General features: G+C 38.1%; 1 protein-coding gene across 3 annotated transcripts in view; it reads right to left on the reverse strand.

Moving 5' to 3' along the window:
• Positions 1-18,000, reverse strand: part of MLLT3 (MLLT3 super elongation complex subunit) — a 264,446-nt gene that overhangs the window by 17,683 nt on the left and 228,763 nt on the right. For all 3 annotated transcript variants that reach the window (XM_067744496.1, XM_067744495.1, XM_067744494.1), the window contains exons 6-8: positions 5,157-5,232; positions 3,248-3,377; positions 549-648 (exon numbers count right to left, since the gene is read on the reverse strand). In XM_067744496.1, coding sequence (XP_067600597.1) covers positions 549-648; positions 3,248-3,377; positions 5,157-5,232 — 306 coding nt within the window. The remainder of the gene's footprint in view (positions 1-548; positions 649-3,247; positions 3,378-5,156; positions 5,233-18,000) is intronic.

Raw genomic sequence — 18,000 nt, forward strand, 5'->3', positions numbered from 1 at the left:
GCAGAACACCTATAATAATAACCATCTATCATCAACTGTTTGCCAAGAAGGTATGAACAATGCCTCATGCCCTTTACATATATTTTTTGTCATCCTCCCAGTAACCAGCAAGGTAGATATTAATATCCCCATTTACAAATGAGGAAACTGAGGATAAGTTAGAAGTTATTTTCCCACTAGTAAATTAGTAAAACAAAGAACCAGGCTTTATAATAGCTCCAAAAGTCATATTCTTTCTTATTCACTTAACAGCCTCCTTACAACTGAGGGGGAAAATATACAGAAATCAGGAATAAATGGGCAACACTTTTTGTCACCATCCCGTCCTGCATCTAATTAATTAACCCATCCAATGGAACATACTTTTCATGACAACAGAAGTTCTTTTACCCTAACTATGTTTACTCCTAAGGCTGTAGATTCCCACTTATTTGCTATCAAGAGGGACTTTGTTTAAAACTCAAGGGGTGGAAAGTTTTGCGTGCTTAGTAAAAATGATCAACCTCTAGTTCTGCAGAATCTTGAGAAGTGCAAACCCAGCAACTTACCTGGTTGTTGTTGGTTTTTAATAAGGGTGGTGGCGGTTCGTGATGTAGGGGTGAGGAAGCAGAACTGCTTTCACTATCACTGCCATCACTTAAGCTAACTCTGAAAAGAAACAGAGAAGTCATATGCATCATTACAGACAGTTCCTGAAATATCCAAAGAATTAAGCACAGAGAGTAAGGAATCCAAACACTAGTCACTGTGAACTTGTCTTAACTCATATAACCGCTACCATGTATTGGCGTTTTACTTTGTATCTGGAATAGGGTCAAGTGTTTTATCCACTACTTCTCATTTACTAATCCCCATTTCACAGATGAGGAAACTGAGACCTAGAAAGACTAGGCCACTCACCTAGCGTCACAGAGGTAAGAGTGGAGGTTATAGGATTCAAACCCAAGCAATGGGACCTGAAGCTGGTGCCCAGCCAGTATATCTTACTGGCTTCATTTATTCATTCATCTCCCTGTTCCAGCTCCATCCACCTACTATCATAAGCATGTCACCCAAGCTTGCAGGTTAGCAAAATTAGACAGTTCACAGGTTACTACCTTTTCCTCCTTTCCCCCAGCCTATTTGCTACAGGTGAAATTTTTACAAATATGGCTAAAATACAGGCTGCAGGAATGGAAATAACTGCTAAGAAGAATGCGGACTAGAGCCCTGCAGGACTGACAGCTCAGGGTGACATCTGAGGATGGGATGTGTGAAGCCCAATACGATAGACCCATCACCAATCATTTCCATAGTGTAATGATGCAAAGCTGACCCTAGTTCTGATACAACAATTCATTGTAAATACACCACAGCAACATGAAGAGACAGCACGTTTGGGATAACTGCTTTAGAAAAATACAATATCTTTCAACAATGAAAGACAATAAAAATATCACCTCCTCCCCAATTTTTTCCTTTTCAGAACAAAATGGAATTTTCTTTTAGCCAGAATAGGAGATATTTCTTCATTCTACTCTTGAATGTATGCCCTCTTTTAGAAATACCCTTCAGTGTTTGCTCCCTCTCCTTGGTTATATAGTAACCTAATATAATATTCTTCTCAGAAACAGAAGATGCTTTAGAAATCAGGATAGTTTTTCTTTTGCTCTAAATAGGCAATCACATTCCAGCTCTATAATATATTCAGAGAGACAAGATACAAGACAGGAAATGAAAAGGATACACTGAGACATCCTTTTAGCAAAAACTGATGGAACTTGTTTTTCTTAACTAAATTGCATTAATGAAGTGTTCAGTTGAAGCACTGCTTTAAAATGCTTCTTGACTGAAGTGGAGGCTGAGTATTTAAACTGATTAAACAGTTGAGACTTCACAAGTGCAACGAAGATCAAATGTTATGCTGGTGAGGACTGTGCTAACAGCACATGTCAGTAGGGGAGAAAAGCCTTTCCAACAACTGTGCGCCACATCGGCCAACTCACAAACGTGTATCATCTGACTCGCATTGATTCAGGGGATGGGGCAGGAAGGGGGCAGGCCCCAGCTCATCACAGAATATGGAGATCTTCTATGTAACAATAACTTGGGAAAGTGTCTAAGTAAATGTCTAAGCGTCATGCATTTTTCACCAGCTACACGTAAGAGCAGCCAGTGGTCAGGATGTTGGTTGTTATAAAGACGCTCCTCACCTACAAGTTTCAGTCCATTTTTAGGGTTTTTTTGCCCTATCAGTTTCCTTCTTGTCAGATTAAAGACTTCTAAAGGGAAATATTATAAGGCCAAGGCCATAAGGTTCCTTATTTTCTCCTATTTAAAAGGAATACAGATGGGTGAGTTTGGGAGACAAGGCGGAGAAAGAGATATTGAGTACGGCCATAAGGAAGAATCGCTGAGAGATTTGATAGGGCATATACTCTGCGGAGCCTCTTCTCAAAGGACACAAAGGAATCACCAATTAGCAACATATGGTCTGTCCAGTATGGGTTAAGATCGCATTCTTTATAGGAATTTTAGGGTAACAGATAATGGGAAAAGATTTAACGCAATAATTATAAATGTAATTTTTAAGTTCAAATAGATCCATACTTTTTCTACTCAAAACGCATTAAAGTAAGCATGCCTATTTGTTTTCCTCATGATAAAGAAATAAAATCCTCAAGGCAATTTCAAGTTGACTATTAATTATAAGTGACATGAATTACCATCTTATAATGTAGAATTATGCCTCACCGCATTAAAGCTACTTAAGGAACCTAACTGTCAGCACACTTAAAAGGAATTTATTTTCTGGAAAACACACAGGTGATCCTAGTTTTACTTAGGTCACACACATAATGCAATGAAGCCAATTATGCATTTCTAACTACAAACAGCAAACACATTTCCTCAGATTCTGAGCTACCTGCAGCAATGGATCTACACAAATTCTTCAAATGAAAGCAGAGTTAATTTCAGCAGCCAGTCCTGCCACCTTGGCATTTACTTTGAAGAGCAAAGACTTCTAATAGGACTTCTTCCCTATACAATTTATGGAAGAAAAGCCTCTCCTTTCTGAGAAAAAAGAATAAATAGTTCCCTGGAGAAGTTGCGTAAGCATGCCAAGGTACTGCAACTTAAAAAATGAATGTGACCATTTACTGCCATTGTTTTTGGTGTTGCACACTTTTGCTGTGGTTATACAATTAGGCGGAGTGAAAAGGTATGTTTCCATTACAGGGAACCTCATTCCTTCCAAGACACTCACCTGCGACTTCGGCTGCCTCCTCTATTTACAGGTCTCTCCATTTCGGAGTCATTGTCATTATCCTCTGCCTCATCTGATTCTTCCTCATTGTCATCGGAATGCAGATCTTTCATTATAGACCTTAAAGGACCTGAGTAATGACAACGAACCACAGGCAATCAAACACACTTAGCCACATCAGACACAGAGGAATGCTCACCAGCACAGAGCACTGGTTAAAAATTACCACTATCATATAGATTTATACAATTTACATGACAAATTTGGTAGTTTCTGGAATGCAACCTCTGCCAAAACACTATTGCTTTCATAACAGATGCCCGAAAATGTTCTTTAGAAAATCTCTATTTCCTAGGGATTTTTTCTATGCATTTTTCTTCCTTAAGAAAAATCACACCTAAAAAGAAAGCTCTGTTAGTAAATTGAATGTTTTGTTAGGTTAATCCGTGTATTGAAAAGTTGAGACTAATAAATCACCATGGTTGTAACTTGTTCTTAGCAGCGCAGCCTTTGTGTGGTAGTTTTTGATCTGTTAAGGTTTAGCTGTTCCTTTTATTTCAAGGTCAATTTCAGGTCAAGCAAGCATTTCAGTCAAGTTCAGATTATAAAGTATTTCAATTCCATGGTGTAATGTCCTATCTCTGATCTTGTATTGATCTTGGACACAAGGTCTTGTTGCAACAATTCTGTGTAGCCAATTTTATTTTACTTTTTAAGAAATTCCTGGCAAAATACTGGCATGTATTTACATAAAGAAGACCATGTAATAAATCAGGCACCCAGAATATTCAAAGGAGTATCCAGTATTAGATGGGAGAGAAAAATCAATTCAGATTATTCTAGAATTGAAAAAACAAACAAACAAACAAATGCATCGTGTGGCTTATTTTCGTCATACTACTCTAAATGTGATGAAAACAAAATAGATATTTCTAATCTTAACAGAAGAGATTGTAAAGGCAATCAAGAAAGTGAGAGAGGCATTTTCATTCTGGATTAGCCAATTCCTAAAGTCTAATCTGTGACAGGACTATCTGAGCTATCGTTAACTCACTTCTAAAATAAGTATTGACTCTCTGTAATCTCACATTCTGCAAAACCCAAATTTCTCTGCTTTTGTAATGGGCCTTTATCTTTGGAAGTCAGTGGAACAAAAACTCTGAACACCCAAAATGAACAGTGTCTTATTTTTTCCTGGAAGCTTAGCCTTAGCCTGAACACACACAACAGTTTAATCCTTTTCAAAACATACAAGGCCATCAGGAATTCAGCGTGGTCAATGAAAAAGGCAATGTGTGACATGATGCTCAGAAACAAATTATTTCTTGACACCATCTCACTTTTCATGTTAAAAAAAACAAACAAACAGAAAAAAGGAGCCCACATTTGAAGAGTTTCCACACATGAAAAAGTGGAACATATATTTAGTTAATGTTCCAGTTAAAACTTTTTTATTAAATTTCTTTATTTTGAGTTGAGTAGAAGAAAATATATTTTAAAGACAGCAAATTAACACTCACCAAAGAAAAATGTCTACTAATCTGTAGAAAAATAATAAAATGAAAGATGTCCAGGAGGGAGACTAAAAACCTATTTCTCTCTGTCAAAGTCTCTCAAGTCCAGCTTTTGTTATTGTATTTCCTTTGGGAACTCCCTGGAATGGGCTGTGTCTATAATCCCTTTGTAAAATGGGACTCTGATGGCAGGGACTGGAAAAAGGGGAATTTCTAAAGGTCGGCCTCATACAACAGAACAATACTCAAGTGCATTCCTACGGGAAATAAACACAACTGCATAAAAGCCAAGTTATCATTCAAATAATAAAACAGTAGAAAATAGGCCATAAATCAACTCATTAAGATGTTATATGAGAAAAATGTCTCCTAGTTGGCCCAGGAGATGTGGATACCTTGTTGCCTGGTCTGGGACGGTGTGAAGCTGGAGCTGGAGCTGGAGCTGGAACTGGCAGGACTGGGTTGTTCAGACTTGAAAGAAGAAAAAGTTATCATCAATAAATGTACAGGACACTACATGTCTAAAATTAAAACCACTGTTTTTGCTCAAACATATTTTACCCCACAGAAACAGTCTGACACTGTGTAAGAAAAATGACTATAAATTGCCTTATGTCGAAAACCCTAACACAGAGAGTCAGTGTCCTTTTCATTTTGCCCATCATATTTTTATTAGATGCAGAAACAAGTATAAAAACCCAGGGATAAAGAGGGAAACACCTGGGTGTGATACGAGGCAAGAACCTGGCTTTGATTCCACTCCTATGTTTACTGCTATCCGGATCTCTTTCTGAAAGATACCTTGATTACCCTTTCTGCAATGTTTGATTGACTCAACTGGTTAAAACATAGTGGTAATGAGGCCAAGGTCATTAGTTCAATCACATTATGAGCCAGTTAATTTCACTCTGGTCCAAGGCCATGACCCAACCCTAACCCCATTCATCCAGTTCACAAATAGGAGACCTGGCCAAGTCCCACAAATGAGTCAGGGGAGAATGTTCCCACTACTTAAAAAAACAAAAAACAAAAATAAAAAAAACACCCTTTTAATTCCACAGCACACGGATGCAGGGAAAGAGCATCACATACACACCCCACTCTCTTACTCTCAATGCATTCCCTTCATCCTTCAGTACCCAGAATAAATTTCCACATCCTCCTTGACCCATCAACTCAGAGTTCTCGTCCTTCCCCAAACCCACTGAAAATATGGATCATCTGCTTCGAAGATATGCAGTAGTATCGTTCTACCTCCGACGTGTATGTCTTTTCTTTCTAGTAGCCTGCAAGCACTTGAAAAAGCAAGGATTGGGGCATTTGTCTTGTGCTGCTTGTTATTCCCTCGTACTCAGCAACATGCATTGCATACAGCAGGCACTCTATCTGTGACTGGCGGCACATTAGGCCCTCTGGTCCACCATCTGCCAGTTTTTGTTTTTGTTTTTTTTTGCGGTACGCGGGCCTCTCACTGTTGTGGCCTCTCCCATTGCGGAGCACAGGCTCCGGACGCGCAGGCTCAGAGGCCATGGCTCACAGGCCCAGCCACCCCGCGGCATTTGGGATCTTCCCGGACCGGGGCACGAACCCGTGTCCCCTGCATCGGCAGGCGGACTCTCAACCACTGCGCCACCAGGGAAGCCCTGTCTGCCAGTTTTTATGAGACTTTATAGTAGGTAAAGATGGGAAGAGAAAACACATGGACAGAACTGTGCAGAGAAATTGATCATGCCATCCACACATTTGAATTTTACATATTTAAGGCCCAATTTAGTCTAAAATAACAATGTTGATAAAATTGGTTGAAAGAGTGGACCATTTCTATTCCATTTTTAATGTGCTCATAGTTTCAACTACATACTCATGTTTTGGTTTTCTTAATTAATTTATTTCTGGCTGCGTTGGGTCTTCGTTGCTGCACCCAGGCTTTCTCTAGTTGCAGCCAGTGGGGGCTACTCTTTGTTGCAGTGCGCGGGCTTCTCATTGCGGTGGCTTCTCTTGTTGTGGAGCACGGGCTCTAGGTACATGGGCTTCAGTAGCTGTGGCACATGGGCTCAACAGTTGTGGCCTGCAGGCTAAAGCGCAGGTTCAGTAGTTGTGGCACATGGGCTCAGTAGTTGTGGCTCACGGGCCCTAGAGCACAGGCTCAGTAGTTGTGGCGCACGGGCTTAGTTGCTCCGCGGCATGTGGGATCTTCCTGGACCAGGGCTCGAACCCATGTCCCCTGCATTGGCAGGCGGATTCTTAACCACTGCGCCACCAGGAAGTCCCCATACTCATGTTATCTGAGAAACATTTGAGGTCTTCTCATGGACAAGAAACATCTTTCTACTTTGCTCAGTGGGTGACTACGTTTATCACGGCCACGTGGAGGATAAACAAACAGCACAATCAGAAGCCACTCCATGAAGGTGAGAATCTCAGTTCAGCTCGTATTACAGTTTCTCACCCCTGATTTTTTCATCTCTCCTCTCAGCACTGAACCCACTACTCCCCCCTCTCCAAGCAACACCAAGCTCCACAGACTCAGACACAAGGAAGCACTTTCAGGCATTCCTAATGCACACTTCACATCCCCAGGCTGGATGGGAAAACAGGTGTCAGTAATCTACCACTCACCCTGCAGGAAAAGAGCCAGACGGGATCTCTAATGAGCAGCAGGCGGCCCACCAACCCATCACCACTGCAAGATTTCCTTGAGATTTGCAGTACAATGTCCTACACATTGCTGTTTGCGGCCCACAAAGGAGAGCTGGTGGACAAGGACAGAGGCCTGTGGGAGGTACTCTTCATTTCTGTCAAGTGGCTTTTCCACTGCCCAGTCACTATGGTGAGTCACACAACTGAAAGGGCACGCGGTCAGCAGCAACGTGCAATGCCCAGCTGCAAAACATTTCTCCTGTGGTCCACAGAGCACTCCCTTTCCTCTCGAAGTTGCTCTTTTCAGCCATGAAAAGTGTCTGCAAATGGTATTATTTTGATAGCTCTGGAAACCATTTGGGAGCCAAAAAAGAGGTTTCCTTATAGTGAGCAGAGAGAGCTCTAATCCCCATCCTGCCTGGCCAGTACGCGTCGTCGCACTGGACTTTAAAGGAGCTGTTCTGCCAGAGCTATTTGCTGAGAGTGACATTGATTAGGATCAAGAGGACGGTGGCCATCTCTCCAACTACCCCATGCTAAATGTGACCCATCTGTCTCAAGCATCATGCCAATGCCCGAACCAAATCTGGAGGCAGCCTTCTTTTAGTTTCTTAATCATAAACAAGGTTAATAATGCCACAGTTGCTAACCATCATAATAATGCCATAGTTTGCTAACTGGAAAACAGTAAAAATACGCAACACAACAGGAGAAAAAGGCTTTCTATGCAATGTTTATCATTAACACCCTGACTCTTCCACCAAACATTCGAGCAGGCTTACAGTAGAAGACATATTCATTCAATGAGAATATTAAAATGGAAAGTTGAAAGCAACAGAAGTGGATGGAAGAGGATAAAATGTTGAATGATGGGCAGAAAATTCCAATGTCCAGGAAGCTTTTTGCAATCAGGACAATGACTTGTAGAATTTGAGAGCTGAGGAGACCTTTGAGATGATTGAAAGGAGTGATTCTCATACTTTCTTGAGCATTAGAGAATCAACTGGAAGACTTGTTAAAATGCAGACCCACCCAGGGTTTCTGATTCTCTAAGTCTGGGATAGTGATGAGAAACTGGATCTCTTACAAGTTCCTAGGTGATGCTGATGCTGCTGTTCTGAGGGTCAACCAGACTTTTGAGAACCACTGACCAAAGACTCAGAAATTCATAGCTGTGAATTTTCATCAGAATCAGCTGGGTGGATTCTACACATGAGGAGATTCTGATTCAATGTTTGGTGGGGTGGGGTGTGGATGCCAGCCATGTTTATATTTTAAAAGTTCAACAAATGATACTAATGAACACCACTGATATTAAGTTGATCACTTCTCTTTTTATACAGGCAAAAAACACGTTTTTGAAAGAATCTTAATTTTAAGAAAGCGTAAGAGTTTGCATCATGAGAAAAAATAGAAACTTACTGCTCTATCCAGAGATAGTATCCCTGCCTACTCTTCCAAGTATTTGGCAAGAAAGCACCCTGACAGAACATGGTTACCAGTAAATAAAAACATTTATGAAGCATGTACAATTGTGTTTTGGTGGATGGACCTTAAACTAACCTAAGCTGACCAGGACAAAATTCAACTAGATGTTAACTGCTCAAAAAGCCACTCTGCTACTAGATGAGGCTGACACAGCTCTAGATTTTAACAAGTCCAACAAAACAGAGCTGCCGCTCACTTTAAGTTTGTATTTTTCAAAAAAAAAAAAAAAAATCAGATTTACCCCCCAAAAATACAAGTCAAGGATGACTATATAAACTAGGTAAGGTTGTGTGCTTTACAAAAATATTCACCATAAACAGGGCTAGATTAAGATTTTTTTTTTTTTGGTACGCGGGCCTCTCACTGTTGTGGCCTCTCCCGTTGCAGAGCACAGGCTCTGGATGCAAAGGCCCAGCGGCCATGGCTCACGGCCCCAGCTGCTCCGCGGCACGCGGGATCCTCCCAGACCAAGGCATGAACCCGCATCCTCTGCGTCGGCAGGCGGACTCGCAACCGCTTCGCCACCAGGGAAGCCCTAGATTAAGATTTGTATAGGCCCTAAGGATTGAAGAGATTATGGTATCTTCCTTTTCCCTCCCTAGGTATGCCAAAAACTAAGTGCAGGGAATTCCAATGAGGTTCTGAATTTTCCCTTAATTTAAGACTTGTTTTTGAATATCAAAATTCTCCTCACTAAAAAAAATTTTTTGCTTCTTTTTGCTGATGCCCTAAGCACGTGTTTAGCTGATTTACTGAGTAATCACACACTATACATGAAGTTTCTTTAAATGGTGTGCTCCACAGTGACAAAACTATAGGCTTAAGAATCTCAAATCTATTGCTCACTAATATATGTTTTTGGAAAGAACGCTTAAGCGTTAGTTTCCTCATAGAGTGAGGGCACTGAACCTCACGTGGAAGCGATAATGTTAAGTTGATATAATAAAGTAAAAACTCCTAGCCCACTGCTGTTACAATGGCAGCTAATCAATACTTAGTTGCTCCTATTATTTACAATAGATCGCAAATTCCTCTACTGCCTAAAATAAGATATATCTTTACTACCAAAACAATGGGCCTACCAAGATTTGCAATGCAATCTTCAACATTAAATGGCTATGCAAAATCATTCTGTAATGGATTTTCTACAGAGGATTATTTTTGTCCAAGACAAATAAGAAAAACTGCATGTTTATAACTCCTAGAAGTTAAGTGCTGCAAACAAGAACACCTGTCAAGGCAGGTCACATGACAGGACTTATAAAATCTGCCATTGTTCCTTAAACTGGGAGCAGACTTCCTCCTTAGGTAATCAGAAGGCAGAATTTCCATCTTTTCTAATGGGCAACTATATTTATGAACAAAACTTCAACTTGATCTTTAAAAAAATAAAAATAAAGAAAAGGGGGGAGAATTATATATACCTTTCTTCAGGAGAAAGGAAGAGAATACCGTGTAACTAGTTAAATTATTTTAGACACATTGCTACCTTTTTTTTCACAAATTTCTATTTTGTTTAGAAAATGAAAACACATACCCTGTGATACAGATCATCTTTTCTTTGCACAAATATTCAGAAAGACTGTGTCAAGGATGAGTACTAATCAAAGAAGAAAATACAAATGTCATACACTTTTAAAAGACTAATTCATAATGGATATTAACTAAATTTATGTAGCAATCATTTCACAATACATTCATGTATCCAATCATTATGTTATATACCTTAAACTAATAAATGTTATATGTCAATTATATCTCAACAAAACTGAAAGAAAGAGACTACCTTGGACTTCCCTAGTGCCACAGTGGATGGGAGTCCCCCTGCCAATGCAGGGGACACGGGTTCAATCCCTGGTTTGGGAGGATCCCACATGCTGCTCAAGCAACTAAGCCCACAAGCCACAACTGCTGAGCTGGTGTGCCACAACTGCCCGCACGCCTGGAGCCTGTGCTCTGCAGCGGGAGAGAACACTGCAGTGGGAGGTCTGTGTGCCGCAGCGAGGAGTGGTCCCCGCTCGCCGTGGCTGGGGAGGGCCCATGTGCAGCAGCGAAGACCCATCGCAGCCAGGAATGGATAAATAAATAAATGAATTTATAAGAAAAAAAAAAAAAGAGAGACTACATCATTTAGTTTCTTTACTATAAAGAAACTGAAGATAATCCAACTCAACTTTCAAATATACATTTGATTTTAAAGAAAAATGACCTATAACATCCGTTCTATACAATTGTGTAAATGTTCTTCATCCTATGAACACACTCTTACCAATTTCTGTTAATAGGTAATATATTGTGATAGCTATGTCAATTCAAGGTAAAAAGTTAAGCAAGGAAATAAGTATTAAAAGTTATAAAATAACACTTAAATTTAACAAGGTCAATGCAAGAGTGAATTGTCAAAAGGCTAGAAACAAGAGAACTTTTATTTTCATTTGGTTTTACATTAATAACTCAAAATAAACATGCTAAAAGAACAAAACCTTATATAGAAAGGTATATGGGAATAAGATTGGAAAAATCAGTCAATAACTCTAACCTCTTAATGTATCTTTGTGTAGCTCTATCATAGTCTTTATTTCGTATGATCTGCCATGAGAAAGGCAAGTAAGTTCTATGGACTACATGTGCCCCCGTCCCAAGAAATCGTATATTGAAGTCCTAACCCCCATGTGATGGTATTTAGAGATGCAGTCTTTGTGAGTAATCAGGTTTAGATGAAGTCATAAGGGTGGGGCTCTCATGATGGGATTAGTGCCCTTATTTAGACAAGACACCAGAGAACTTGCTTCCTCCATCACCCCTCCCATGTGAAGACACAGTGAGAAGGTGGCCAGCTGCAAGCCAAAAAAAAGAACCCTCACAGGGAAACCAAATCAGCCAGCACCTTGATTTTGGATTTCCCAGCATCCATAAATAAATATATAAATAAATTTCTGTAACTTAAACTACCCAGTCTATGGTACCTTGTCATGGCAGCCAGAGCTGACTAAAATAGAACACATTTTTTAATCTCCATTTTACTGATGATGAAACTGAAGCAAAATAAAATTAAGTGGCCAGTGGGTAATATTTATTAAGTGACAAATGAGATGGTACAGAAAAACCCAAACGAACGTTTTGGCCAGCCCAATAGGTGGATTACAACCAAGTTTTGTGACTTCTAATCCAGTGCTCACTCTACTACACCTACTGACCTTGAAAAAGTGCTATCAATTTAAAGCAGGGTCCTGAACACACTAACACCCTTTTATAACACTAGTGTCAGGGAACAAAGTTTTCTATGTCACTGTGAAACTGAATATTCTTCTGTCTAAGGGACATCTTGTGATCAGCACCCAAAGCAAACCAGTGGTAAGACAAAACACTTCATCCCTGGGTCTGAATGTGTCTGTATCAACTGCTTCTAACATTCGTCCAATCAATACTACAATGTATTTTGGCTACTCGCCTCTCTAGTACAGTAAGTTTTGTTTTTTAATAAAAAAGCAAGTTAGTTTCTCCTCTGAATTTTCCCGATCCTCTGGACATTGGCAGTGATCGAGAGGACCAGCAAGCACATCAGGTAACACACTACAATCATTTATTTTATTTGCCTTCAAGGGTGATCTACTCTCTTTTCCCAACCCTTCTATACAATTCCCATAAACTCCAGGGGTAAAAAAAAAAAAAAAAAACAGAAATACAAAACAGAATTCATGCTTTAAGTAACCTGTCAACAATTCTTTCTTTGAAAACAAGGTTTAATGGAGAAAGGACACTGGAATAGGAAGCTGGAACCATTATTGCTAATTACTCAGGCCTGTGACCACACGGAAGAAACCACATCTCTCTCTGGCAAATCCTCTCCATTTGTAAGTATTATGACAACTTGAGTGAACCTGATGTTACATTATAATTGTATTTAGTCTCTTGGGCCCTTGTATTATCAAAAGCTATTGTTATAACCATCATTTGCCTGTAAAAGAGCAAGATCCTAAGACTTACCCTCCCCCCTGGTTAGCAAAAGAGCAAAGATCTTTATTTCTGTTATATTTTCAATTTACAGACAAAATTATCCTGGGTGCCAAGATAATTGGCTTTATATTGAGGTGCCTCTGTTTTTACAATTGCGTTTGCTTTCTTTGTTATTACCGTCATCTTCACTATTATTATTAAATGCTGTCATCATTTTGTACTCCCTGTCTGAGAACACAAAATCCCATTAGGAAACGAAATGGCCTTGGGGAACAAGGGTCTATAAATCTTTCCATAAGACCCTTTTCCACACTTAGGGATGGCTATAATTTTCTTTTAGCTTCCTCTCTTTTAAACAGAGGAGCCTCAAGTCTTTTATCTCTCATCACCAGTTGTACTTTGAAGGCTGCTACTGACTATTGTGGCCAGAACATGTGATCTTTCAAAAAAAATCCAGTTGCTGCAAGATGGTGCATGTGCCAGATGTGTTCTGAAAATCGCTCACTTGTTAAGAGCTTTAGGAATGAGAAATCATCTGGAAACAGACCATTTACAGTTGTACCACCTATAAGCATGTTACTATTCCTTGAGCAAAGACTGTGCACACAGAAGTTGAGTTTCACAACTGGCCATTAAATATACCACTTGGTTGTAATGTTAGAGACTTATCTTTTAACTGGTCTCTTTTTCTCTTTTGTGTGTTTTGAGGGCAGAGGAAGAAAAAAGTTACAAGTGAGAGGGTTTAGAGCTGTAATGCCTCACAAAAAAGAAATAGGAAGAAAAAGAGTTTCCTGATAGAACTGCCCCATAATTAACTGCTACTGAAGCTGACCAATGAACATCAAAACACCACTGCTCATCAGTTAACAATAAGATCCCTTAACTGTTGTCAGAACTACTATTCAGTTACTTGTGAAATAACCCACCTGTGTAGCTCACAAGCACTTGAAATAATGAAAAAGTATTAGTGGATTCTCGCTCTATATAAGGGCAGTGTTGAATTGAACAAAGTCCTAAAAGTACGTTATATGTGGTTATAACTCTCAGTTTGGGATTATAAAATTTTAAATATTAAAGTAAATTAAACAGAATAAATTCAGAGTATCAAAAACATGACAATTAATTGAAATGAAGTAAAACACAGATACATGTAAAGAGATCTTGACAAGATATTTAACTGCATTTCCTTATTAATTTTAGACCTTTTTAAAAATGGCTTACTTAAAAATGGTCATAGAGTATTTGACTGACACCAATAGAATCTTTATAGACTTAGACAAATGTCAAGAAGTTTTATTAATTTTAATCTTTCGACTATCTTAGAGAATTTTCCCCATTAAATGTGAAGCTTAGATTTACTACCACAGCAGCAGCATCAAGAGTTCATTTTATTTGCTAAATCCTTATTTCCATGGTACTTGGACTTCCAAAATAACCAAAACCCACTGGGAAAAAAAGTTTTGATTGAAAACTAACCAATCATCATCAGGTTAAAAATGCAACACTTCTCATGATCAGTCTAGACAACAAAGATTGTTAATAGTTGCAAGGACTGTTTCTTTACAAGCCTTGTATCTTCCTAATTAGAATAACAGTGCATTTTTCAGGTAACATACTGGAGCCCTTTCTTCTGGATGAGAGGGCTTCAAAGTTCCTTGGGTGTGGATATGCACATATATGTTCACAAAGATGTGTGTAAGGTAATCCACAGGGGTAAAAGAAAATAGAACCTTTACTCATGTTTATTTTCTGTCTTTTCCTTTTAAATTTTCAAATTTTTGTATATGCTTTCTTGTATATAACATGTTAATATGGCTATTACTATATGTATAATTTGGAAATATACATATATAGGGGATACATGTTTGCTAAAACAAATGAGTTAAAAGTCTATAGATAATTATCAGTTTTAATTCTGTAATTTACCTGCTCAAATCTTAATTATATGACATAGATTTCAAATTCCGGAGTGACGTGTGCTAAACATATAAGGCAGCATCATTAAAATTTACTCAGGGACTGTCCAGATTTTTGTACTTTATGCTCAAAATTGACTTTAGAGCTTAAAATTTTAATTTTTAAGTTAAACGAAAATACTTTAACAGATCTCCTTAACAAGTAAGAGGTAACACAAACTTATTTAAAAGATAAAGTGCACATACATTTTCTTAAAACAATAGCCCAACAAAAAATACTTCACATAACCTCCTTCTCCCCTGAAATTTGAAATTCATTGCGGCTCTACTTGAAACTCTCATTTTACAGTGTGTGCTGAAATTTAAGTTACACGATTTATTAAGTGAAACTGAAAAGTTTATAAACAGTCTAACATCTAAATATGTTATACTTGCATTCACTTCTATTAAAATGTTAAATACAACAAAACGTTTATAAAAATAAAACTATTTTTAAAAATTCCCTTCTATCTTAATGAAAATAAACGAAAATAGTAAAAACACAGCACATTTAAGAGACTGTTCTCATGTGAAAACATTAGGAGGTGAATTTTTTGTTCTCAATGTACCCCCTTAAAAAACGTGGTATTTAGAATCAACACATTCCCTATTAGTAATATTAGATTCTTGTCAAGAATAGGAGGAATGTTACTGCTTATAAGGCTCTAAAGGAACCTACATTTCCATGCACACATCTTATATAAGCCTAACAGTTGCTTTTCTTCATAAATCAGTCTATTGTTGCACTTCATAATGAGAAGGCAGATTTACTGCCTTTTACCGCCTTTTCTCACCATCAGAAAGATGCCTATTTGGGTAATAGAACATTTCTCTTCTTCAAGGGTGTTTGCCATTAGGGAGGCAGGGGCAAGAACCTTTAACATCTGCTCCCTTCAAGTGAATGACACCTCTAGTTCTCACAGCCGGAATGCTGAAAAGCAAACGCCGGTACATTGATAAAAATTCTCTAACTTGAAAAAGCACAACACTTGAAATACACTGAAGACATACACATCTCTAAAACACGCATTTGGGATTTGAGGGTTATACTGTAAAAACGGTAAAACATATCATTTTGATTGCTAACATTATAATGCAAATGCTATGAAATCATCATCGTAGTTAGAACAATAGGAGTTTCGAATAAAGACCTTTGATTCCATCATCTTGAATTTTCTCTAACTCTGAAAACAAACCTAAAGTACGGGCAAGTAAGACTTTAACCATTTGTCATCTCAGTATTGTGTGGTAATAACAAAAGAGTTTATAATATAGCCTTACATTCTTCTGTTTTTATTTACTTAATTGATTCTTCCCTCAGGAAGAAATATTGAAGAATTGTAAACTTTAGACTTCAATTTAAAAACAAGAGAAAGGCACTTGTCAGCATCTAATTCCTAACCATCTGCCTTTTAAAAATATACAAACATGTACTCACCCACTCACTCTAGTTAGGCTAAACATTCTTAGCAAGTAAGTAGATCTTGATGGATCTAAACAGAAGTTTCAGCAATCATAGTTCTACTTTTGGAAACACAGCTATCTTTAAACAGGCATCGTGATTCCTACTAGCAAATGCAATCGACCATAAATTAAAAGCAAACAGACACCATCCAAAACAAGTAAATAAAGTGAGGCAGGTATTGGAGTCAAGGGAGAACCTCCATTTTTGAGGAAAACTAAATTATGTCTTCTGTCCATGAATATGGAGTATTGCCTAGTGAGCTAACACTTGTTGTTACTTTGGGCTATCTTTTGTCACTTAAGCAATGCTTTCTGACAGTTTTACAGGCTGTTATCCCAAGGACTTCAGTATTTATGGCCTTTATTCACTTGGGCTTTCTGCTCTCATCCACTGATTACTAATCACTAAATAGATTTTTTTTTTTTATGGGACTGAAATTAGCTCAAAAGATGTCCTTCGACAATGGCAGCTCAGGACAGTATCAGCTAAAGGTCTTCCACGGCCTCTTCCTTGCTCTCCTCAATTTTCTCTTCCTTACAGACAAGTTAATGAGGGTCCAGATCCACGCTGTTCAATTAGATCAACAGCACAAGTGATTTACAACATTCTTAGAGCATGGTTTAGAACCGTTTGTGAATTGATCCTCAGAAGCTCATTCAATTTCAATACCTCAAGGATGATTTAAAGACCTAAACTTGTTTTTAATCTTCATGAAACAAGAGCATTTCCTACTCATAGAATCATTGTTCAGGAAAAGCTACAAACCTTACATACATACAGTATTTATACAGCTACAAATTCCACAAACCTTAGTGTACACAAGCATGAATGTTTCAAAGATATATATTATATCTTAAAACTTCGGCACATTTAGTTCACAATATGGCATTCAAATTTCTTCCTATCTTGTAAAGGCTACTTACTACCTTTTTGTCTGCTCTACTTAAAAGAACCAAGTGCTGAAAAGCAAGTAGAAAACACAGACTCTTCTTTCCACTTAATTGCATTTGACTTAAAACATCTCCTAAGAGATTGGTTTTTATCTTATGAACAATGTGAAATGTGTAATAGATCACGTCCTCTTTACCAGCTGGCTGCTGGAAGCTTGGAAGTCAAATTACTCTAGAAAATGGTGTTTTCTGATCAACTAAAACTCTGAAAGAAAACTAGAAATATTGATATTATTACTCTCATAAACTTCTGGATGAACTGAGCAAATTGCACAATTCCTTGAGTGTGTGCTAAGCAATGAGGTGGGGTGGGGAGCAGAGAAGGGAGAGGGGAGAAACTAGCTCTGAAGGAGCACTAAAGCTCCACTTACTGCTCTACAATAGAATTTACTAAATACGACTCTTCCTGAAATGAAAGGGATTATTATGATCAGCTTCTGTTTTCTCTGAAATTATGCTGGAATGAAAACATTTAAAAAAGGAAATGTTGTTTTTAAAAAAAGTTTCTTAAGCCTTTAGATATCTCCATGTCTGGATAAAAACAATGTGTTCTACTACATCAGAAAAACAATGTTAACTTATTGAGTTTAGTATTTACATGAAATTACTTTGCCCATTTATATATAACATTAACTATTTGGGCATCAAGTAACTGCATTTAATTTATAGACACCCATATGGTACATTATCCTTGAATATGGTTCCAGGAAAATTTATTTCTGCCAATAAATGTGCATGCTTTCTGACATTCCAAATATAAAAGTATGTAACTCTCATATTTCTC

Source organism: Pseudorca crassidens, chromosome 7, assembly GCF_039906515.1.
Source record: "Pseudorca crassidens isolate mPseCra1 chromosome 7, mPseCra1.hap1, whole genome shotgun sequence".
Lineage (NCBI taxonomy): Eukaryota > Metazoa > Chordata > Mammalia > Artiodactyla > Delphinidae > Pseudorca > Pseudorca crassidens.